Source organism: Nelusetta ayraudi, unplaced genomic scaffold (assembly GCF_046127955.1).
Source record: "Nelusetta ayraudi isolate G7.1 ecotype Tasmania unplaced genomic scaffold, CSIRO-AGI_Nayr_v1 ptg000017l, whole genome shotgun sequence".
Classification (NCBI taxonomy): domain Eukaryota; kingdom Metazoa; phylum Chordata; class Actinopteri; order Tetraodontiformes; family Monacanthidae; genus Nelusetta; species Nelusetta ayraudi.
In genome coordinates, this window is record NW_027466067.1 from 1,008,494 (window position 1) to 1,032,328 (window position 23,835).

The 23,835-nt window shown below is 42.4% G+C and overlaps 2 protein-coding genes across 5 annotated transcripts; both read right to left on the minus strand.

The window, feature by feature from the left end:
• Nucleotides 1–47: 47 nt before the first annotated feature.
• Nucleotides 48–17,215, minus strand: inavab (innate immunity activator b). Of its 4 annotated transcripts, XM_076024472.1 has the most exons (11): nt 17,174–17,198; nt 16,946–17,055; nt 10,289–10,403; nt 7,503–7,636; nt 5,838–5,960; nt 5,522–5,750; nt 5,335–5,388; nt 4,374–4,668; nt 3,866–4,015; nt 2,641–3,367; nt 48–1,965 (listed from the first exon to the last, which is right to left on the minus strand). In XM_076024472.1, the coding sequence occupies exons 3-11, from the start codon at nt 10,341–10,343 to the stop codon at nt 1,873–1,875; spliced, it is 1,860 nt and encodes a 619-aa protein (XP_075880587.1). In that variant the 5' UTR covers nt 10,344–10,403; nt 16,946–17,055; nt 17,174–17,198; the 3' UTR covers nt 48–1,872. The 4 variants fall into 4 exon arrangements, with proteins under 4 accessions (XP_075880587.1, XP_075880586.1, XP_075880589.1 ...); XM_076024471.1 differs by having other exon boundaries at nt 16,946–17,215; XM_076024474.1 differs by lacking the exons at nt 16,946–17,055; nt 17,174–17,198 and adding an exon at nt 13,279–14,010.
• Nucleotides 17,216–19,608: 2,393 nt separating this feature from the next.
• On the minus strand, nt 19,609–21,230 carry gpr25 (G protein-coupled receptor 25). Its single transcript, XM_076024368.1, has one exon. The coding sequence runs from the start codon at nt 21,156–21,158 to the stop codon at nt 20,049–20,051; it is 1,110 nt and encodes a 369-aa protein (XP_075880483.1). The 5' UTR covers nt 21,159–21,230; the 3' UTR covers nt 19,609–20,048.
• Between the last annotated feature and the right edge of the window lie 2,605 nt (nt 21,231–23,835).

Sequence of the window (23,835 nt, forward strand, 5' to 3'; positions counted from 1 at the left end):
ACGCATCATACGTAGACATACAAGTATATGCCGAAGAGAATTAAAAGTAAATGTTTATACTTTATTTTCTTCCACAGGAAAAACATGTTCACAGAATTGAACCAGGAACACATTATTACCATTGAATGTACACAAACAAATAAAAAAGGCAGTAGAAAAGGGGTAAAAACAAATTTATGTTAAGAAAAACAGATATACAACCAGCACAGTCTCTAGCTGCAGTTGATATTGAAAATTCATGTTTGTCACCTTTGGTATCAGGTCTGACTTCCCCCCCAAAATAAGATAAGATCAGAGAATTGTTTTGGTGAATCTGTGGTGGAATCTGCACCGTTTTCCTGTCATTGAAAAGGATCAAACTTAACATGAGTAGAATAAGAATTGAAGAAAACTGTTAACATGTTCTCCCTGTCTGAGGGTTCTTCTACAGGGACTCCAACCCCTCCCACAATAAACTGGTGACTTGTCCTGGGTGAACCCAGCATTCGCCTAAACACAGCTGGGACGGGCTCCAGTACAGGCCAGTGACCGCGACTGTAGGAAAAGACATCCATGGAAAATTGACAGATGCATGGATGGATGGACCTAAACGTGTATACTTCTATTCAAAAATAATGCACTGACATTGGTGGAGAGAATCCAAAAACAGGCAGACAACCAAAATAAATGTGTGTTGTTGTTGCTGTTTACAATAAAGATATATTTAAATTTCTCTAGATCTTTTGATGAAGAATGTAACCTTTGACAGATTTTGCCAAAGGCAAAGTCTCTGTGAAAAAATGGATTAAACGCAGACTTTAGTGACATGTTCAAAAAAAACCATGAACAGGTCATGTACTCATAACATTACTGCTCCCTTCATACTTCTAGTTAAGTGAAACACATCTTTAACACATTCCTTTGTGGGAGCTGTAATTCTAACTTTAAAAGATTTCTGAACGCTAAGATTGTTTATCACATCTTCAAAGATATTTTTTAACAAAAGTAAATCGTTTGTCGAACACAGATGAAGGGGAGTTTATATTTAAACTCAAGACATTTACATTTTAATCTGACAATAGCTGCCAAGCATCGAGACTCTTCTCCTGTTGTACTTTGTAAGTCAAGTTGTCCTCTAGTTTCCACCAGTTCATCAAGTCTAAAAGTAATTCAAGTTAACTGGCATAGCCACACAGAGAGAGAGAGAGAGAGCGAGAGAGAGAGAGAGAGAGAGAGAGAGAGAGAGAGAGAGGCTGCCCACCCAAACACCCGCTCACACACACATACTAAGTGACTGACGTTTAACATGTTAATTCAAACCAGTCAACACAAAATGAAATTATAAACAAAGTTACATTTTTAGTACTCAACTATTACTTGATTTCACATCATTAGAACTCTTACAAATATTTAGGCATAGTGACTGATATACATTTTCAGTTTTGTGATAACAGCATCTCGTAATTTTAGTGCATATGACTACGTACCGTAAACGTATAAAGTACAAGTTGATGTAGGTTTATCTGAAACACTCTGATGACAGAATTAGTAGTAGTTCTGAGGTGGCAGCACGTTAGCTTTGTCACAACGCAGCTTCTTTTCAAACAAACACACCTTAGTAATAATAAATAGCGTTAAGGCTCTTTCAGTTCAAACATTTTAAGAATACTCTTCTTAAGTAAAAGTCTAATCACCGACTTTGCAATCACTTTAACTGTGACCCTTTGGATGCAGTGGTTGGTATGGACAGCACGACTTTGTAACAGCCTCACACTCCTTCACTGGACACTGAGAGATCGTTGCACTTGACTCGTGGATGAAACTGATCTTTTTGGGCAGAGAGCAGTCGAACTGCGAGTCTGTTGAGTTATCAGAGGATTTCTTAGTGAGGGTTTACAGTTGACTTGCAAAGTGAGTGCCATCGTCCACAACCCAGTGTCCTTGAGCATCATCCGCAGCACTCTGAGGTGTTCTTCTCTGGGTGACCTTGACGAGAGCGACAGAAAAGTAACATTTTATTATACAATGGCCTGCATCTTGTTCGGTTAAAACACATTTCCAACATTACAACATGAGCAGCATAAAGAGCATGTTGTCAAGCTCACATTATTTAGGATTCCATCTATCCAGACAGAAACATTAATGCAAGAGCCAGATAAAAAAATTGTGAAAATGGCAGCTGAATTGATACACTGATTTTATATGTAGATTATTCTTCACAGCTTTAAACAGGAACTCTACCCTGGCACCCTGGCAATGTTTCCTGAATGAATGGGAGTGGAAATCTTAAAGGCGATGGGATAAAAACACCTTCTCTCGGTCACTGCTAAGCAAACGCATCAGATGTGTTATGTTACCGCTAGGTCAGCTAGCCGCTGCGGCACACAGTTTATCGGTGGAGCAAGGGATGACATTTAGGAATAAAGGGAAAACACCTTTAAGCATTCAGTGCTATATTGTTGTTTTTTTTTCGTCCCATGGTACAAAAAAAAGGCATCCAATTTAAATGACCTACAGGAAAATTTCAAAGCTGAAATGCTTATTACTGAAAATCACTTTGGGATATAAAACGTCTGATTAAAATCATCGAGGTGATCATTATTAACATGTGAGCAGGTGATAACAGATTTCCCGTTCAGCGTCAACGTTTTTCTCACTCACTTGCTCGGCGTACTTGTGGCTCTGGTAGCCGCTGGGCTGCTGGCTGGGGAGGTGTTTGAGCCGCACGGCTCCCTGCCTGTCCAGCGAGCGGGACCTCGGCGTTGTGAGCTGACTGCGCCGATGCCACGACTTGAGCTGCTCGCTCACCAGCTGTGGTGAGAGGCCGCCGCCGCCGCTCTGGTAGCGCGGGCGCTCCCACTCGGGGCGAGGCGAGGGGGACAGTCTGAGCGGGTTCGGGGGGAAGGGCCTCTGAGCCCTCTGGTGGTGGGACACGGCGGCGTCCTGGTGCCAGTACCCGTACCTGCTGGGGGGGCACGGCGAGCGCTGGGCGTAGTAGCCCCGGGCCAGGTCCACGTCCGGAGGGTACACCACCACCTCCTCGGGACTGTAGGCCTTGTGGAAGCAGGGGCTGGACTGATGTCTGGAGTTGTGGTAGAAGTTGTTTGGCTGCCGCGGGGACGGCTGCGGCGCGTAGCTGCCTCGCGGAGACGACTGGTGCTGCACCGGCGAGTCGCACAGCAGCTCCCGGCAGGGCGAGCTGTTGTAGGAGGCGAAGGAGTGCTCAGAGTTGCTGTCCTCGGAGCCGGCTCGGCTGGCGTAATGCAGCACAGGGGGGGGACCGGCGGGGGGCGTCTCCGGGAGAGTGATAGTGTATTCTGTGAGTCGCCTCCTCGCACCCCTGGCGCGACCTCTGTCCTTCTCGAACGGAGAGTCCGTGTTGGATAATCTGTGGAAGAAAACAATCACGGAAAAGGAACAAAGACAGGTTATTTGTGAGGTAGACTTATTTGTAAATTCCTATTATTTGCAGAGCTAACTTATAGTCACTAGGGTTGCACATCACTCTGTGATAGATGATTCCATATGCATCTCGACGCAGAGGTTAAGGTAATTCAAAAATGCTGAACCTCTAATATGGAACGATTTGATAGGATTTGATGGTTAAAATTTGTTGACGTTGATATGTTTGGAAATAAGGAATGCAATTCTATAAAAGTGACCATCTTACAATGCAGTAGAATATTTTCAAATATGTAAAACACCACATACACACTGTTGCTGTGCGGCACCGGCAAAAATAAAGCGCGATAATAAAAAGAACAGCATATACAACATGTCAGTGTATACTTCTAGAATCGTATCTCTCTCGTTATCAGCGCATCAGTTTATCATTCACAAGCCTCAGAGTCATACTACAAACAGGTAGGACTTGAGTTTTCAGTACCTGAGAGAAAGTTGCCTGTGTACACGCATCTCTGGCGTGGAGGGAGTGCTGCTGGACTGGCTGCGGCTCAGCTTCAGGTGGGAGAGCTGCGCTGGCAAACCAGATTTTTCAAGGCAGGCCTCAAGCGGCGGCAGCACTTCTTTGACTGGACTGCCGGACATGAAGATGAAGCAGTGTTACAGGACTAAACAGCAGATGGCAGTGTCACAAATATTACCACTCCAGTGATTTGGATTAAAGGGGGAAGAATTTGCTCCCATCTATTAGTCTCTAGTAACGGATGAGTAACAATAACAGGGATTGACAGAACAGCACAAAACACGTCGTCAATGGAAAAACTTGAAAATGCAATTATTAACTTTGGTCATAATGTTTTTTTTCTTTCGGTGAACTTCACTCACAATCTTGTAAAGCTGGAGGGCAGAGGCCAGAAGAGCCGAACAGACCTTGGCAGAACTGATAAAAACTCAACGAGGGGAGGAGGAGGAGGAGGAGCTGCGGATGTTACCTGGTCTTGCTGGAGGAGCGGGACTTCTTGCACTTCTGATACGGTTGGTCAAGGCTGGACTCTGACCACGGGGAGGGTTCGATGGGAGGACGGTCGCACACAGGGCTCGAGGTGGAGCTCAGGGCGGAGCTGATGCTCAGACTGGGAGAATGGACGGGGGCTGCGAGGGGCTGAGGCCGCAGGTCTCTGGCTGGAGACACGCAGGGGCCGTCTGTGACCGACTGCGGGGTCGACGGGTCAGCCTGAGTTCCACCAGCGATTACCGAGAACAGCTGTGAGGACTGACTCATCACCTCTGAAAAAGCAGGAAAATATGCTGTGTGATTGCAGTAGAGAGAGATGAAGAACAGGCAATCTAACTGAATCCGCATGGGTTTAATAAAGCAACAAACTAGGTTTAAAGGTCCAGTGAGTCAAATTTGGCTTGATTTATGATTTTTATATTGGTAAAAGCTCAAAATACTGCCCATAAATACATTAGTAAAAGTGGATATTTGCAGTCCAATAAAAGTCTGAAAAAATTTAGTTTTACCACCCAATGACTGGTTCTCATATAAGAATATCCAAAGATCAAGGGTCTTGCTCCCAGTTAGCTGCCATCTTGCACCACCATATTTCAAAGGAAGCCTGGTGAGGACAATCCAGGTCGCCTGACAGCGCGTTTCGTATTTAGGGTGAAATCTTGCGTCCTTAATTAAACCAACGAAGAAGAAGGTGGATGAGGTATCCAAGTCTGTGTGCGCAGGCCACTGTAGTTCACTGGCAAGCTCAGGAGACATTGCCAGTGAACTACCACATGTTGCCGTTTCTTCTCATAATCTCCAAATATTACACACTTAACCTTAAATGGGAGGGACCAAAACTAATTCGCTATGAGTTAACGTCACTGCTGTTAGCTTGGAAAAAAGACAAAAAGAAAAAACTAAATACAAACTGAAGGTGTGAAAACACCAGGGCTTACCCTCATCTTGCACAACAGAGTCTGAGAGAGAGCTGTCGTCTGAGGTCCCCAGATCTAAAATTCAGACAAAATATTTATCCCGTCATCACATGAATGTTTGTTGAAGTGTTTTTTGTTTTTGTTTTTTTTTACACAGACGAACACAGAAGAGATTTGATGCGGGATATTGTGTCCAGTCGTCTCTCACCTTGTGCAAGACTCAAGGCTGGCAGCGGTGACGACCGGCCGTGCTCCAGCTGCAGCTGAAACGCCGTCTCTTGCAGCCGCCTGAGTTTTTTCTCCTCCCTCTTGCACTGCAGCAACCGACTCTTCCTCACGGCCTTACTGGGATGCTGCTCTTCGTAGAGCTTGCGCGCCGCCTCGAATATCTTCATCTGCAGCGCCAGCTCGGCGTCCACCAAGCTCAGCTTGGAGTCCTGTCGAAGGAAGCGTCGTTGAACTTTCCGTGTTGTTCAAACATCAACTCGATTTCGGTTCGTGGGCACGTGAATGATTTGCTGTACCTCTGCTCCTTGAGGGATACTTTGGGCGTCCAGTTTAAACGCAGCCCCGATGCGTCTGTGAATCTGTGGAGGCTTCTCCCCCGGCAGGAGAGGGTAGTCATCAGACAGCCGTCCCGTCAACTCCTAAACATCACATAAATATCAGCGATCAAGGTCGTCAATTCAAATATATTTGAATAAATGTGACTTGAGCAAGAAATAGCACAGTGTGTTTCAACCACTGCGCCGCGGTACTGCAAGATAATGTCAGGTTTGCTGTGAAAAATGATCCAATTTCACTTGATTGGGCATTGAACGTGGATGGATAGATGGATTGATGGATGGACGGATGGATCTAAAAAACAACAGCAATCCATTGTGGAGTGACTGTGTTTTACAAGGAATGTAAGCCTATCTTCCTCCCATGATATCAGCTTTGTGTGCATCTAAACAGGCCCAGAGTATCAGTGAATTAAGAGACTATATTGTCATCCGTTGGCTAAAAAGTGTCATTTTCTAATATTTTTTTTGTTGGTGGTGTGAAATGGAATTCTTTCAACATACAAAATTGTGCCATGGTTCAAAAAAAGGTTGAGAAACGCTGAGAGAGGTTCATTGACTTATATGTGTAGGAGTGATGGAGTGAATACTCTTATTCATCCATCCCTACATGTTGAGGCAAACTGGCTCTCGGAATCCGTTGCACAACTGCATTACATTCTTGGGTCCAACGTGCTGAACCGTATCAAGTGTCCAAGTGAAAATCAAAAGAAGGGGAAATCAAGAAGTGTCATCACTTCTCCATTCTGAGAACAGGCGGCAGGAAAACAGACACTTTGACCAGAATCCTTCCCCGGCCATTTCCTCAAACAGTCGATCATCTGACTGCTGCCGGTGAGATTAGTTTCTTTTGTCACAGCGAGAAGGGAGCGGCCTCGTACGTGCCATTAGCTCACAAAAACATGCCCCAACAGGAGGGCCTATCCCTAGTGTCAACAGGTAAGGGCGATCAGAGCTTGGGATTTTACCCAGCAGCAACAGTGCGTGACAAAGAACGTACGCATGCAGTCTGGGAAATACTGTTGCAATCTTTGATTTGTATCTGTCCTTTTGGTTTTTTTTTTCTCTCTCAGGAAAACAAGGAAGATGAGACTGAAAACGAAAGGTTGGCAGGGCGCTGCCTGCCAATAATGTCCCAGGTTGTGATGTATTTTCAGGATGAATTCCCTGATTCCACATGTTTTAAAGCAAAGGGATGATTATTGCCTTTAGCCTAATGAGAGCTTGAAGGAGGCCAAAGAATATTAAAGGTCTGTTGTGTGGTCATGACTGAACCCAACCTAGAGACATTTGCAGCACAACGTTGGTAGCTTAAGCTACAATGCACTGCCAAACACCCCGCCTGCACCATAATGACCCCACCTAATCAACCTTTTAGAACAGAATTGATTCACAGGACATGTACAAAAGAAATGTTGTTACAGCCTGCTGAGTTATGTAACGTGTCTCTATTTGTGTGTGACTGTCTCCGGCTGTTACTCAGATCATCTTTCAACCATCATAATTGCTCGGCCGTGTGGGAGGAGGGACACACATTCGCCGACTTCTACTTGTGCAGAGAGATTTGAATTTTTAACTACAGGCTGTGTGGATTTTTTTTTTTCTTTTTCGACACTTGTCACTCACAGCTTCTCGGATGCACAGCGTCTTCAGCTCCAGGATGCAGCGCTCCAGTTTCTCTCGGAGATCTTGGTGTTTGAGCTTCATGGCCCGTGTGTGTGTGGTCACATCCTTTGTGTGCGTCGTCGGGCTGTCAGAGCCTGGGCCCACGGAAGAGAAGAGATCCCATGACTTCATTAGAAAGCAACACATATGAGTATAACTGAATCAGGACACCACTTTAATAAAAACAAAAACAAACTATTAGTGACACTATCAGATAAAGAAAAAGAGATAAGGAGAGAAACACTAGAATTACAACAGAAAAATGTAAAAATTACACAGAAGCAAATCTATTGAATGATTGTGTAGTGTTTTTACTACTATAAAGACAAGGAAAAAAAAATATGGGAAGTTGACAAAAGAATATTTAAAAGTAACTCTGCTCTCCTCAGCATTGAACTTTATGATCTGCCCACAAAGAAATGTTTTTTATGGAGCGTCTGATATGGAAGCCCTGCAATAAATGCTACCATTCATGGAAGTTGTGTTCAGCTGTTGTATATAATTGTCACCCTGTGATCATCTTAGATAACATCTTTGGCAGGTACTATGCGGAAAATTAGAATATCAAGTAAAAGTTTTATTTAGGCAATTTAACATAAAAGTTGAAACCAACAAATTTTAGCCATTACACGCAAATTGACATCTCAAGCAGTTCCTTGTTGTTGTTCTTTGCTGATTAAGATTTTGATAAAGATTTGACTTTATGTAATATTCAAATTTTCTGAGTTTTTGAATTTGAGTTTTTTTTTTAAGATGCAAGACCTGAACAGCAAAATCCAAAGAAATAAAAACTTCAAATATATTGATTTGCATATTATTTGTTTATATAATATGTCACATTCACCTTTTAAGTTGAATTGCAGAAATACTACCACCTTTTCAGGATATTCTAATTTTCTGGGTAGTACTGTATATAAAACACATGTTCATGTTTGCTTCTGCCTGCTCAGTTTTGTCTTTATTCTAGAAGTATACTAGCTTGTTAATTACAGAGGCACCTTGACAGTATTTCAATCTTGACAGTATTTCAACCGGAAAGTTACTTTTATCAGCCTGCTCCAAAAAAACTCCCCAAATAACTCTTGCATCTAAGACAACTTGGATACATTTGTAGCCTCGTCCAGAATGTTCTGATCCCATCGAATCTTGAAAAATAATCATGTTTCGGTGCAAAATTACGATATCCAAGAAAGTAAATCTTGTGTCTGTGAGAAAATAATGGCGTACATGTGTCAAGATCTGAAATCGCTGGCAATTGCCTTTGACATGATAGAAACGAGAACTAAAGACATTAGTTTACGTCAAGTGACAATCAGCACCATGCCAAAGATTCTAAAGAGGCTCCACTTTATGAAGGTGGCTCAAAATGCATAAGCAAAATGCAGCGTTTGTGCCCAGGATGTAGCAGCAAAGGACGGGATTACAACAAGCTTGATTTGGAGGAAATCCTGATTTGAATCACCAGTAAAACGGAAAATCAAAGTTTTGTGCTGTGCATGTAATTGCCATCTGGCATCAATAAAAAGCATTGTTCTGGAACCAGCATCAAAACTGGCATTCTACCAGAAATGTTTTGAATGATAGCTAGTGGCACCACAGCATTAGTCTCAAGATCTCTGTGATTATTTACACTCTGGCTGGCGATGCCTGTGGCCTGGCTGATAGATGACATGGAGCCCAGGGTGAGTGAGGACTGCGGTGTGGGAGTGGCTTCGCTAACACAATGCATTAAGTGTTGCATTCCTTCAGAGATTATTAACAGAGTCCCTGCAGGTATTTACAAATGTCGGCGGTGCAACAGGAAAGAAGTGTGACAGCACTACAATGGCGCAAAGAATTCCTTTTCCTCCAGTGACAATCCCTTCTTTATTTGCGGCGCGACACTTTTTCATTGTAAAGAAGAGACATCACAAGGCTGAGTTTAGGCTCGAGGAATGTCAGCCAATACAAGAATGAAACAACGTAGCAAGACGCAAAGCTTTGCGTCTGGTATTCTTTTATACAGCGTAAAGCATCTTGAGTCTTTGAAAGTCTCAAATCAAACCGGATTCTAGTGATTGCAGTGAATTCATATTCAGCTGTTGGACTCAGAGGTTCAGAGTTTTAATGGTGATTCTGACCCTGTGGACTGAAAAGTCGGTCTGCTCTGCAACAAAAAAACAAAAAACAAATGCCCTGCTAAATTGTAGTTTAATAGTGCTCATTCAAAACTACTTTGCTTGTCAAAGCGATTTAAAAAAAATGGCCCCATTGTTCCACAGAATATTTTGCCATAATGAAATTTGATAGAATTAATTCCAGTTAAGTTACATACTGAAGTCACACTTGTGTTTAAATGTCTAGCTCACTGAAATACCAAGATCTCCGCTGATGTTAACACATCATGTTTAAACTGAAACATTTTGTCACGTATGTTGCGCCTGCTGTTGCAGCGTCATTCGTGCCACACTGGATTAAATGGTTTCAGAGGCAACATTAGAATAGGTCGGTCTCCTCCCTGCTTCAAGTAAGGTGTGTGTGTGTGTCAGGAAGAGAATAGAAGTCATCATAGTTATTATATAATGATGGGAAGGAAAGAGGCCGTCTGATATGTTTCATGTTGAAATAAGGAAAAAAAGCCACGTGAAACTCTTATAGAAATAAGATAATTCATGTTAAATATTCCCGGTGGACAAACACAGCCTGCTCTCTCGCTCTGTCTCTCTCTCTCTCTCTCTCTCACTCTCTCTCTCGCGAGCCAAACGCACCTGAATGAAGGATGATACCGCTGTCCGAGTCGCTGATCTCTCCGTTGCCTTCCATGTCAGTGGCTTCACTTCCTGTTGCTGTTCTTCACTGGGTTGTGCGAAAAGTCGCCATTTCCTGTGAATTATGCCGACAATTTTAGAACGAAAATCCTACAAAAGAACCAAAACAAAACAAAGAAATTAAAAACAACAAGACGAGCTGTCACAATGACGACAAAGTAATTTTCACGCCCAACAGCGCAACTGTCTGAAATGACAGGCCGTTAGTCAGCGGGTGACATCCTCCGGGGTGACTCAGGTGTGACTTGCCTTCTTGACCCATCACTCCTGCGCAGCAGTCATAAGTCTCTTAACGGCGTGAGTGAGCAGACACGTTGCTGCGTCTGGCTGGTTTCCTGTGACTGCTTGTTTGTTCGGTCTCTGATGTCATATGATCAGCATTATCTCACTCGCTGCACCAGATAAGCGGCCTGGGACGTATGAGGCATAAATTCAGCCGGTGTCTGTGAAACTCTGAGAGCCGCTGGTTAGATGATTAACTTTTAAGAGCGCTGGAATGCAGCGGCGGTGGTGGTGGTGGTGGTGGTGGTAGCACGCTAGGGGAGGTGTATCCCGGCCGGCGGCAGGGAGCTTCTTCCCAGCTGCCGTGAAAAACGCCGCAGATGAAATGAAAGTGAAGAGGGGCGACAAAGAGGAGCGGCAGTACCAGTATCGTTTTGGCTGCACAGGTGCCGATACCAGTATCGGTACCGATACCAGTGTCGAGCACTCCACTCGAACCTGTAAGATACCTGCCGATACCGTGACACTGATACCGGTTGTATATGAATGTAAGTGACAATTGTGTTAAATGTGTGTTTGTACTGCAGTGAAACATGTTCTAGAAAAGCATGCTGAGGAATGCTGTTCAAATGACAAAACATCTGTGCAACATCTGTGCAAAATCAAAGTAATTTTGATTTTCCGATACTGAGTATCTTATAAGGTACTCAGTATCGGAAAGTACCAAGTACCTTCCGATACTGAGGTACTCAGTATCGCAGGGTACTGAGTATTGTAGTCAGTACTCAGTACTTTCCGGTACTCAGTATTAGAAAGTACTGAGTACCTTATAAGATACTCAGTATCGGAAAGTACTGTACTCGTTCTGTAGTAAAGTGGTTTGGGTGCATCCCTCGTTTTGGCCCGACCGAACCTTGACGAATCAGGCGACTTCAGGCCCAGCAGAGGCGGGACGTGACACACGCTGCTCATATGACTCTGACTGCAGCTTTCAGCCTTCACACTTTCAGCCGGTGGCTAACTGGCTGCGGTGTCTCTAAAATTAAGGCTAAGCTGCTTATTTCGCGCACACCTAAACAACAACTCTCCACAGCAAATGTCAGGCCCCGGCTGGCATGTCAGCACATCAACCCGTACTTTTAGCAAACAACAATTACAGCTATAAAAAGAAGGAAAATAGATTAAAGTGCAAGGCCAGTCGCTGGTGTGCTTGTTGCCAGTTCCCGTTCACATCTGTGATCAATTTGATAATGGTTTAAAAGAATTATGAAACTAATGTCGTCTATTAGATGTCAGGAAGAGTTGACGATGTACAGGACATGATTCCAGAACATAAAACTATAAACGATATCAAGAATGCTGTTTTGGAGAACGTTTTATGCAGAGTTTGGAAAACATTGTATAAAAAAGTGCTGTAAAGAATAAGCAGCTGTGACTTCTTAAGGCTTTGATGTAAAAAAAAAACAAAAAACAAAAAAAAATTGAAAACAAATAAAAGATTTTAAATGAGGAACTAGCACAGAGGCATAGCGTGTCAGTTGCGACTTCACAGGCCTCACGCCAGTGAGGTTGTTTCCAAGAACTTTTGTAGATGCAATAAATGAAGCAACAACTCCTTAATTTGGATGAAAGTAAAATCAAAACAATTCCACTGAACTCATGGTCAGAGCTGAGAGTGTCAAAAAATGCCCAAAAAACATTTTGGGACTTTTGTAAACAAACACTCGTGCAATGAACCATTTATGAAGCCAACAAGAACAGTGACTTAAATTTCATGTGCCTTCCATTGAGACAGCATGTGACAGGCCTTAATATCTATCAGACCGCCAGCTCCAGCGTCACTTCATTAGGAGTGTTCACTCCATCCTTGCAACAACTCTTAACTCTATTTCTATACAAGGTACAAGCGGCACATTCACAGTGGCGGTGAGGGAGTGAATGGTTGAGATGATCACAGAGGAACGAATCCGCAAAATCCTACAGTTTTTAATGCATTAAGCCAATAATGACAGTCAACGTCACACTGAAACTTGTGCGGTGCTCCAAGAGGTGCAGGAAAGTTGAGGTGCAGGAAAGTTCCCCACTCACCAGAGTAAGGGGAAAAGAAAACCCCCAGGAAAACTGGGTTTTCCTGGGAGTTTTCCAGCCTCTCCACCACGACACCAAGAAGCCAGTGACGGAGGAGAAGTACTTCAGCAACTGGCTGATACAAAGAAAACTTCACTCAATATCTGTCCTGGTCGATAGGAAATATTCTGCCACAGTTTTCTTTTGGAACGCTTGATCAGCGGTCGGGTGAATCATTCTGGACATGCATCCATTGAGTTTTCACTTAGCGCTGAAATAAATGTGGTCATGTTCTGTTTAACAATACTTTACAATACTTTCCAATTATCCACTCAAAAAAGTGTTTTTTCTAGTCTGGTGAAGTAAAACAAAAACTGCTACCCGCTTATTCAGTTAATACCACATCCAAAACAAGTGCACCACACAGACGCAGACACAGAGTCAATACAGATATAAGCACTTAACCAACACTTGACATAAGACACATGATAAAATGCACTTACTTCTTAAAATAAAACCCCAAAAGCCTCCTTAAATCCCAGTGTGTGGAAACCCCTCTGCTGGGACTGAGAGCTCGAGTGGAAGTCAGGGCACCGAGCGGAGTCGAGAGGAATCTGGCAATCCGGGAATGAGAGACTCACCCAGTGAAGAAAGCTGCTGCCTGCCTGCTGAAGAGGAGTGGCCAAGCGCTTGAGTCAGTATCATATAACTGTGCTCCTGTGTAAGGCTGAAACTGTGTCAACAACAATGGCACACTAGCTGTGAAATCGCACTGAGGGCCTTATCTCCTTATCAGTGTTGCAACACAGGAGCCTTAGCGAGCCAAGAGTGATGTAGGTCCAATTACAAAGCTATTACTGCACAACATGATAGCTCAACCTCAAGTGTGGTAATTTCAACATAAAACATTAATGGCTAATCATTTACATTCTGTTAATTACAAAACAAAGCATTTAACATTTCTTTTTGTCCTTGTTTGAAAAGTTGGAGCTACGAACTGTGAAAACAAGAAGGCTTCAGTAGTTGCTCAAGGGAATGAACAAATTACACATCTAACGTTAATACGTTAACCCTCTATTTATGCCAGCTTGTCTCTGGTTCACCGCCTCGCCAAGTCACCCGTGCCAAGATCATCTTGTGGCCTGTGATTCTTTACCACACCAATCAAAAGGAAACACATGGCGGCATTTACGGCCTCGGCGTGGCAGCACCTGCTCTGGGAGCGCATGGCTCGCATTCATTGTCAAACTCAATATTCATTTTGGCTTTCCAAGAATGTCGGTGGCCAGACGCGCTGGTAAGTCGTCTGGCAATTGACAGCCACTCAAACGGCAGACGTCACGGCGCAGGGACGGCCGGGAGCCAAACAAACTAATGCCGACAGTGGCAAGAGCAGGAAGAACTCACAAGTGACTTTTTCAGGCTGACGACCGGCAGTTCTTTTTTTTTGGTTGTTGGCGCAAACGAAATTGAGTAATACAAATATAGGTAGTAGTTAAAGTAGTAGTTAGTAGTAGTTAGCCAAAGCAGTTGAAAGAAAAAAGGGTAAATTGACAAATTACTAATTTAACCTCCTCAGAATGGCTGACGTGGGAAAAAAACTGTTTCATCAAGATAAACAGAAGTACAATCCACATAACATTTATGTGTGTTGATATATTTACATTAAAGGGGGAAATGAACATTATACTAACTTAAACAAAATGGGACTGCAGTTCCTTATTCAAAGATGTGAAAACCAGCCACTAATCAATCACTCCAAGTGTACAGTATGCTAAAAACGCGCAGAGCTGCTAAGCAGTAAGTTTTTTTGTGGAATTCGATTCATTTTATAAGATAAAATGATAAATGCGTGACAGAGAAACCTCCTTCTGAGAAAGAGTCCGACAAGACAAGACGTTCATGTCCTTCTTGAGAGGAGCACTTCACCCTCCGCTGTGGCAGAGCGGTGCATCAGTGGCACTCAGCAGGGAAGCAGGGCTGTCATGGTGTTTCTCTCTCAGCGTTGCTACATGGACAATTTCCAACTAGAGTACGGCACCCGGCATGCAGGGCGACCAGTTGGTGGATGTCATGGGTCGTTTTATATAAACTGGAGTTCCCCACGAGACAGAGAGAGAGAGAAAGAGTGAGCTTTGTGGAAGCTCTCTCTCTCTCCCTCTCTCTCGCAGCAGCAGCAGCTGGCCAAGCGAATTCTTTACATATTCCTGAGACCTTTTTCTACGCGTTTGCCTGAACTGATGGTGCCCACAGCGTGCGGATCCCGTCAGCTGCCAGGCAAATCGCAAATTACACTCCAGTAAGTCACAGCTGGGTATTTTCACCAGGCCCTGCTGTATCATTTCCCCTGCGCTGGCACCTCATTTTAAGTGGCGTCATAAAAAAAAAGGCTTTTAAAGATACGCTAATGTGCTAGGAAGCTCGCCGCTCCCTCCCACCTTCTCACTGCCTCTCAGCTGCGCCGCCGCGTATGGCCTGAAGGCTCTAATTAAACTGTAATAAAAAATAAAAAAAAAGTGGAAAAAAAAATACGACATGTATCTCAAATGAGCCGGCATGCAAGATGTGGTGCGTTTGATGTGGATTACTGAATTAGACGTTTGTGACCACTGTGCAAATCAAGAGCTATTCTGAACTGGGGGGGGCTGTGCCCTCGACCGTGACTGCGAGCCAACGCACTTAAACGCATCGACACCGTCACATCGAGACACTTTTACACTGAATTAACCTCCTCTGAATGGCTGACGTGGAAAATAACATGACCGAAATCCACATGAGATGAAAACTAACGCTATGTGTTGATATATTTACATTAAACACACACATTAAAAATTTGCGTCTGATAGGTTTTTCAAACTTAATGTTTTGGCTGTTTTTTTTGTTTTTTTTGTAATTCTCAGGTCTCCCTGCCCTGAATGCAAATTCTGCGGTAAAATTCTGTTGGTTGGGAAGCTCAAGCTTGGTTTGCACAGCATGAGCTCTGTGAAGACCATCCCACCACAGGGCCAGAGGGGTCTCAGAGGTCAAGCCACTCCTGTCCTTTTGCCTCCCCCCCCCCCGGGCCGTGTTCAGGAATGCATAGACGGCAGGAATGTTTAAATGAATCTCAGCCTAGATCAGGCATGGGCAAACTACGGCCCGGGGGCCGTATGTGGCCCGTTAAGCTTTTTAATCTGTCCCTCTGAACCGGAAGAGATTATATTTATAGTAAGCAAGTAATAAAATAGCTGTAGTTTGTATTTTTTCAGTGTTTTAAGAGTCATTTCAATAAAGAGCTAAATACCATGGGGCTTAAAAGACAGTTACTTTGTCGTAATGCTTTTGTCAATTTTTGATTGACCTTAAAGCACAACATGTGAAGAACATATTTCCAACATATCTCTGCTCCGGCACGTGTGTCAAATTTTAGAACCCATTGAGGGCAAGCAGTCCACCCCTGACCTAAATCCACAGCATTTCAATGTCTTCAAAGTGGTTGGAATAATGGCTAATACAAGTATATATGTCTATGAGAGCATATAAGGGATTTATAAGATTTAATTGTAAAAGATAATATCCCATCACCCATCACAAAAACATTGCGTCACGTTAAAGCAACCCCCCCTCCCCCCCTCTCTCTCTCACATGATGGCATCTTCAGCCTTGGAACTTCACATGCGTGTCACTGCTGAAGCCAGATACAGTGCGTCCCTAAGGACTAGATTAATATTGATAGGAAGGTTGCGTCTGATGCTTCTCTGCAGTATACTGTATGTTTTTTTTTTGTTTGTTTTTTTTTTAACTGAGATTACAGTTTTACATTTACCTCTAAACAGGAACCAAACCTTTCCATACACTGTAACATCGAGTCTTACGAACAGTGAAAAAAGGTAAACCCACAATAAAGAGACATCAAGACATCGTCGCAGGTGTTGACGACGTCAGGAGCAACTTCTCGTCAGTGTTTATGGCACTGTTGCCATGTCAATGACTCCACACGAGCAACAAGGCGTAAAACAACGGTGCAACACAATCCTCGACCAAATTGTTGTATACTGTTTTGAAAAGTTCTCTGTGGAGAAGAAACCACGGCGTCGGGCTTCTTGTCCCCCCCCCAGGATCTCTGTTTTAGCGAGTGCTGGGCCTGGACTTGAAAGAGTTACCAACTCTTTTCGCTTTATTTATGACGTTTTCAACCAACCGCAGTCCTGAGTGGGCTGGTTTACGCGTACGTACAGAAACTATTACAATCCCATCAACAAACAACATAACACATTTGAGAAACGCTAACGAGCTCATGTTAAAATCGATACCTTTTACCACCCTTACCTTGGTGTTTGGTTAGCAAGCTAGCATCGCGCTTCATCCGTATCTCTTCAATCTGCGCTCCATCGGCCCGCGACTCCCAGATGTAGGCTCAAAGTTTATTTCACCCTGAACTGGAAATGATGAAGCGTCCGAAAAAAAACAACAACACCAAACAAGTCAAGTAAACACGTATTGGTTGCCAAGAAAAGTGGATGTGCAACAGCGAAAACTTCAAAAACTGTGATTTACTTCACGCTGGCAACTTCGGTAGAAGAGGCTATTTCAGTCATTAAAGCAATGCAGTGCTGCCTTCAGGTACAGTTGGAAACGTCGATGAGCAGAAATCCGAAGCGTTTAACATGCCAACGGAGTAACTGATGTAAAGAATTTAAAAGGCATTAATGTGACGCGACCAAATGCAACATTTCATAAGACCTCTGAGTGCAGTTTAACATAATAAAAGATCATTGGAATTAATGTGAAATACGGTTTCAGCAGATTAAAAGCGTTCACATGTCTTGCAACTAAAATTATTTAAAAAAATATATAAAATGAAATAAGGAACAGCACTTAGTCAATGGTAGGACACAAATGATACAATAAGACAGTTTACTTTATTTGCCTATTTTTTCCCTCCTGAAGAACTTTAACGCGGATATTTATTAAAATTACGAGCTCACAGTTAGCAACCGAACGCCGCACAAATTATCCACTTCTTTGCTACTGTTGTGTGGGTGGAAGTACATCCCATCCATGGTGGGTGGCTTACCGGCAGCTAGTACTGGGATTTAATGACGTCAAACCATGTCACAACCACCTCCACCCCAACCTAATTCTGTAAGGGGTAGTTCTGTGTTTTATTCGTAAAGTAGACTTCCTTCTTTTTCAAATCAAGAAAAACTACTAGGTGAAAGTAGCGCAATGCATGTGACTCCAGAGAGCTTGTGTGCATCCTCCACACAAACTAGGGCTAACACTGAGTGATTGAAGGTAAGAATGAAGAAAAGTTACTTGCATCAAAGCCTCCATTTATAAGTTGGGGTAAGTTACTTAAAAATGTGATGAATAACACACTAATATATAGTAATATGATAATCAATGTATATATAAATGTTCAGAAACAAAATAACAGAAAATATATTTTCTAACTGATCCTCTGTTGTATAAATAAATGACTGTATCATTGGTGCATTTAAAAAAAAAAAAGCATTTCATGGAACTTCATGCCCAGGTCACAACCTCTGTGATTAAAACAGTGCTGTTGTGGTAAGACACTGATTGACAATGAAACCTGTGGGTTTCAAACACTGAAAGCAAGTCAACTGTGAGTTTGATTAAAGGTGGCAGTCACATTTTCTCACAGGATATGCATCAATAGTTTGTTGTGTGTACTTGTATTTATTTTGGATAAGGACAGCTTGGTTTACAGTTACGTCATAAAAAGTGATCTAACTTTTTGCTAATTGCATGTGTGTGTGTGTGTGTGTGTGTGTGTATATACATATATATATATATATATATATATATATATATATATATATATATATATATATATATATATATATGTATGTATATATATGTGTGTGTGTGTGTCTATATATATATATATACACACATACTGTACATACATACATATGTATGTATGTATGTATGTATGTACTGTAAGTATATAAATATATATACATTTATATTTTTTCAAATATAAAACTCACCCTGTAATTATTATGGCAGTTATGAAAACCTCCATGATTAGTTTTCAAAATCCTAAATCTTGTAAGCAAAAGACGAAGCTGTGAAAAGACACATTGAAACATGTAGTGTTTCAGTTTCAGCTATGATAAGTAATAATAACCTACCCAGCAGCAGAACCAACATTCTCAAGGTCACACCTTTCGTTCTGTGTGTACTAGACTGGCCGAATAACACGTAACCTTCTTGCTGTAAATTTTTTGGAATTTGTCCAAATTCCAACATTGTTGTATTTTTTAATCCTTAAAAATAACAAATTCATAATCATTTGTGTTTGTTGTTTGTTTGGGTTATGTGAAATAACCCACATCATGAAATAACCCACATCAACAGCAGAATGAACTTTGTACTCTGTCTCATATTTCCTGTTGTTGTCCCGGTGTGTGTGTTTGTGTCTCAGAAGTTCTTCATGAAAAGGGGATACAGTTTTGGTTGAAAATGTAATGGCTTCTCATCTTTTAAGTATCTTAACACTTGTAGTGGTGGATATTCATAAAGTGTGCACAAAAATAAAATAATGAGTCAGCACTTCTCACATCGTTCCAGTCACCTACTATTTCTCACATTGTCTGTGTGTAAGGTCTCTAATTTCACACCGACCAATAGATTTGGTTAAGATTCCGCACGATATGGGTTCATTTATTGATCTTGATGAAATGTCACAGAAATACCAAAAAAATACAAATTATATTAAATATATTAAATATTAATTTAGTGGAATAGTTTTAAACTTGTTTCAACTTTCTGAAAAGGAACCAGCTCAACATAGATATAAAAACTTTTAAAAGGCAATAATAATAATAATAATAATAATAATAATAATAATAATAATAATAATAATAATAATAACTTAATTTATATAGCACTTATTAAAAATGAAAATTTCAAAGTGCTTTACATATAAAACATTATAGTAATCACTGTTGGCTTTTAGAGAATGTTAGAGCTGCAGAAGGACGTGTTTATTTCTTTTTCTACTCCCACCTTCTGCAACACTTATTTGACTGTTAATCCAAACACCTTTTATTTACCAAAATATTAAAAATATTTCCAAAGACACAGCAATTGGTTGCAAATGCACATAAGTATTTATTATTGAAATATAATTCAAGCACAACACAGTGACTCCTATACAAAAAAAACAAAAAACCTTCACACATAATATTTGGCCTTAACTATATGAAACAAAGGAAAATCCAACATGTGTCAGTCATAATACACATTTCAATCAGTAAATTGTTGCAATAACTAACAAGCAACACATGTGGAACTTTGCTCTGATTCTGCTCATTCAAGTTAATTTTTCCATTGTGGAAGCTGTACGCAAAGTCCTGTCATTATGGAAGTATCACTTTGTCAGATCTTGAAGGAACATCTAACATCTGGTCTCTACATGTTTTCTTCCACCGGTAGTTCCGACGCTCTCTGACACTGTGGAGTCGCAGCTCTGCGCTAACTTTGGCTCGGCCCTGCAGGTCTGCACCAGGACCGCAGCCCGTTGTCTGAAGTGACGGTCCAGGAACAAGTAAATGGCTGGGTTCACACAGCTGTTGAAAAAAGCCAAGCAGCACGAGATGACGAGACCGTGCCTCTGCCACAGCGGAGGACCACACTCGAGATCGGCCTCGGACAGCCGCGACACAATTAGGACCACTTTAAATACGTTGAAGGGGAGCCAGGAGACGACAAAGGCCACAATGATGCAGAGGACCATCCTGAAGGAGTGTCTGTGGCGGGCTCTGCTCCGAGGATTTGCAGCAGCAAAATCCGCACACTGCTTGTTGAGATGGATGATTATGGTGCCGTAGCAGAACACTATGATTAGCACTGGGAACACAAAGGCAAACAGTACCGTGACCAGGCTCAGCCAAAGGAAAAAGTAGGAGTTGCTGTCCTCCACGCAGGACGGTCCGTGGTCATGGTGCTGCTCCACCCTCCGGTACACCAGGAAGGGGACGCCAAGCACCAGGGAGCTCAGCCAGACGGCGGCACAGGTGACCCGAATGCACCCGCTGCTCCGGATGCTGCGGGAGTCCACGGGCTTCACCACGGCCAGGTAACGGTCCACGCTCATGCACGTCAGGAAGAAGATGTTGGAGTAGCGGTTGACGGCGATCACGTAGCTACTCAGCTTGCAAAGCAGGTCCCCGCCACCTCCCAAGTCCCAGCGGCCGTCCTGGCCGGCGGAGACGGCCCACAGTGGCAGCGTCAGCACGAACACCAGGTCGGCCAGAGCCAGGTTGAGCACAAATGTGTCCACCAGGCGGCCACCTCTATCACCCTTCGGGCCCACCACGAAGATCACAAAGAGGTTGCCCGAAAAGCCAGTGAGGAAGATGAGGCAGTAGAGGACGGACAGCGAGACGTTGATGCTGCTGCGGAGGTTAGAGTCGGGACAGTCCAGCGTGACGTTCAGGAGTCCATCTGTGTCGTTCTCAAAGATACCGTAGTAACTTGAGAAATCCTCCTCTGCGTAGGTGTCCATCTTGAGAGATCTTTGAGAGGCTGCTGAGCTGCACAGTTGCAGCTCTGTGGCAGTGGCAGAGCAAGCAAGGTGAAACCACAAAGAAAAATAGATGTTCTATTTTATCTGGCTTCCTCCACCCCTTGCAACCAGTCTGTTGTCTGACACTTTTGAAGTTCCTCTTTTGCCTCTCATTTAAATCACAAAATGTCACAAAGTGACACAAAGTGTCTCTCACATGCAGTGCTGGCAATATGTATTTGACCACTGCCACATAAACAAGTGTTAATGTTGCCAACAATAATTTTTGATGTTCCTTTCATGGTTAATACACCTCCATTTAAAAGCTCTTAAACCTTTTTTTTTAATTAAAATATAATCCATCAATTTTTATTTTTTATGAGTAACACAAGCCCCAGAACAAACAAACAAAAAAACACATTATTTCTTGATTGATATACCAAATGATGGTTAATTAGATTTTAATTGTGACTAACTGATTAATTGTGTGTTAACTGAAAAGTTAACCTGTTGAAATGTTATGCTTGACAAAAGCCCAGTGAACTAGTTCAAATTTACATATAAAAAGGTGAAGTTTTCATTTTGTCATTTGGCAAATAAATAATGGTTTTAGTTTAAAATAGATTTTTGAAAGAATCCTAAAATCATCTTTCTGCGAGGTGGTCTTTAACATAACAAGTACTCTCATGTGAAAACACTCTTATAACATTATACACTTGAAATCATGGCATTTAGAAGAGGGGTAAGTCAAAATGAAACTGTCTTTCTAAAAAACATTAAACTAATTCACTGACGAGTCGAGCGGATAATGTAAATACATCAATGCTGCTGTTTTGAAAGTCAAATGTCACGAATAGCCGTTGTGTATGTATGTTGTACAAGGTTTGCTATAGTCAACTTATGAACTTCATTGAACCACAGCTGAGTGTCCCATTTACATATTAAATGTGGTTTAAAGCACATTTGATCAATGCTTGTGTAAACACATTGTTTTCATTTCAAAAACTGTAAGGATGCCTGTCCACATGCCTACATTTGATCCTACAATTAAAGCACGGAGAGAACATACATACAATAAAGATGATTAAATACTACAGTGTAATAATAATTCAAAAATAATTAATTGTATTGATACAGAAAGCAAACAAAGCTGGATGCTTTCAGTGATTGGGACATTATATTACACCTTAACTCTGCAAAGTAAGTTGGCAAGTAAACGTAAATTCTATGTGAAAATACAAACAAAAAAGTATTTTCCAACTAGAATAGCATAATCTGACCAGTAGAGGGCAGGTGTGAACAACTTCTGCTCCACATGTCACCACCTCATGTCCAGATCCAGTGACTTGTTTGACTTGAAGGGAGTGAAGAGAACCAGAATGCGAATTCTTTTTTTTTTTTTAAATAAAACATTATTAAAATAATGTGGGCAAAAAAAAAGGGAGATGCGGGTGGCGCAGTGGTGGCGCTGCTGCCCCACAGCAAGAAGGTCGTGGGTTTGATTCTGGGCCTTGGACCTTTCTGTGTGGAGTTTGCATGTTCTCCCTGTGTCTGCGTGTGTTCTCTCCGGGTTCTCCGGCTTCCTCCCACAGTCCAGAAACATGCATGTGAGGTGAATTGGAAACTCTAAATTGTCCGTAGGTGTGTGTGTGTGAGTGTGAATTGTTGTTGTCTCGATGTGGCCCTGCCATGAACTGGCCACTTGTCCAGGGTGCCACCCTGCCTTCACCCTATGACAGCTGGGAGAGGCTTCAGCAAACCTCGAAACCCTGAGCTCAGCATGGAGCTATGGAAAATGGATGGATGAGGGGAAAAAAAAACACACTATGGGTCGATGACTGTGTACTGCTATAAGAATATAGATGTTTTAATGCAAAACTATAAAGATAAACAGCTCATCTTATCGTCAACCTCAGAGCTGCTCTTCTGAAACACAGACTTTGATCTGAACTCTGACCTTTGATCACATGTAACATCACTTCACACATCACTTCATTATCAACACTTTATCATAAAAAAAACAAAAAACTAAAAAATCAAAACAACATGGTCCCTATTGTTACAAATCAGCTGAGTGGAGCCGGAGACTCAACATCACCATCTTGCTTTCTGTTCTGTACCAGGACTCGTTGTTTGTTTAGTTAAATTGATGTCTTTCTGGGTCCCTTCAGTACACAGCACTTTTTGGGTGCTGCCGCTAGAAAAGGGTTAATAAAAGTCAATAAAAAGATTTTATCTGTTGTCTGAATTGCTGATTCAAATATTGTTAAATCTGCAACAACCTTTGCTGACACCATTGTGGCACAAATCTTAAAACCGTAAAAGTGCAGAAAAGGAAAAAAGCGAAATGAAGTCACCCTTGTACAGACTAAACTGCAACGTTTGAAATCATTTGATGTGGGCCACAGATCAAGCTTGTGTGTGTGTGTGTGTGTGTGTGTGTGTGTGTGTCAACTGCCAGGCATGCACTCAACCTGAAACTTTCCCATACAGCAACGTTGTGCATCAGCGACTTTGCTTTACCAAACCCTGTTCTGTGTTCACTCTCCGGGTCCACGTTCACGATTTAACAGATTTCCTTATCTGTTCCCCCGGCAATAGATAAGAAACCCACTGCACTCAGCGGCCATTGGACAGAGAGGAGAGCAGTCGCCGCTGCCGGGGGGGGGGGGACAGA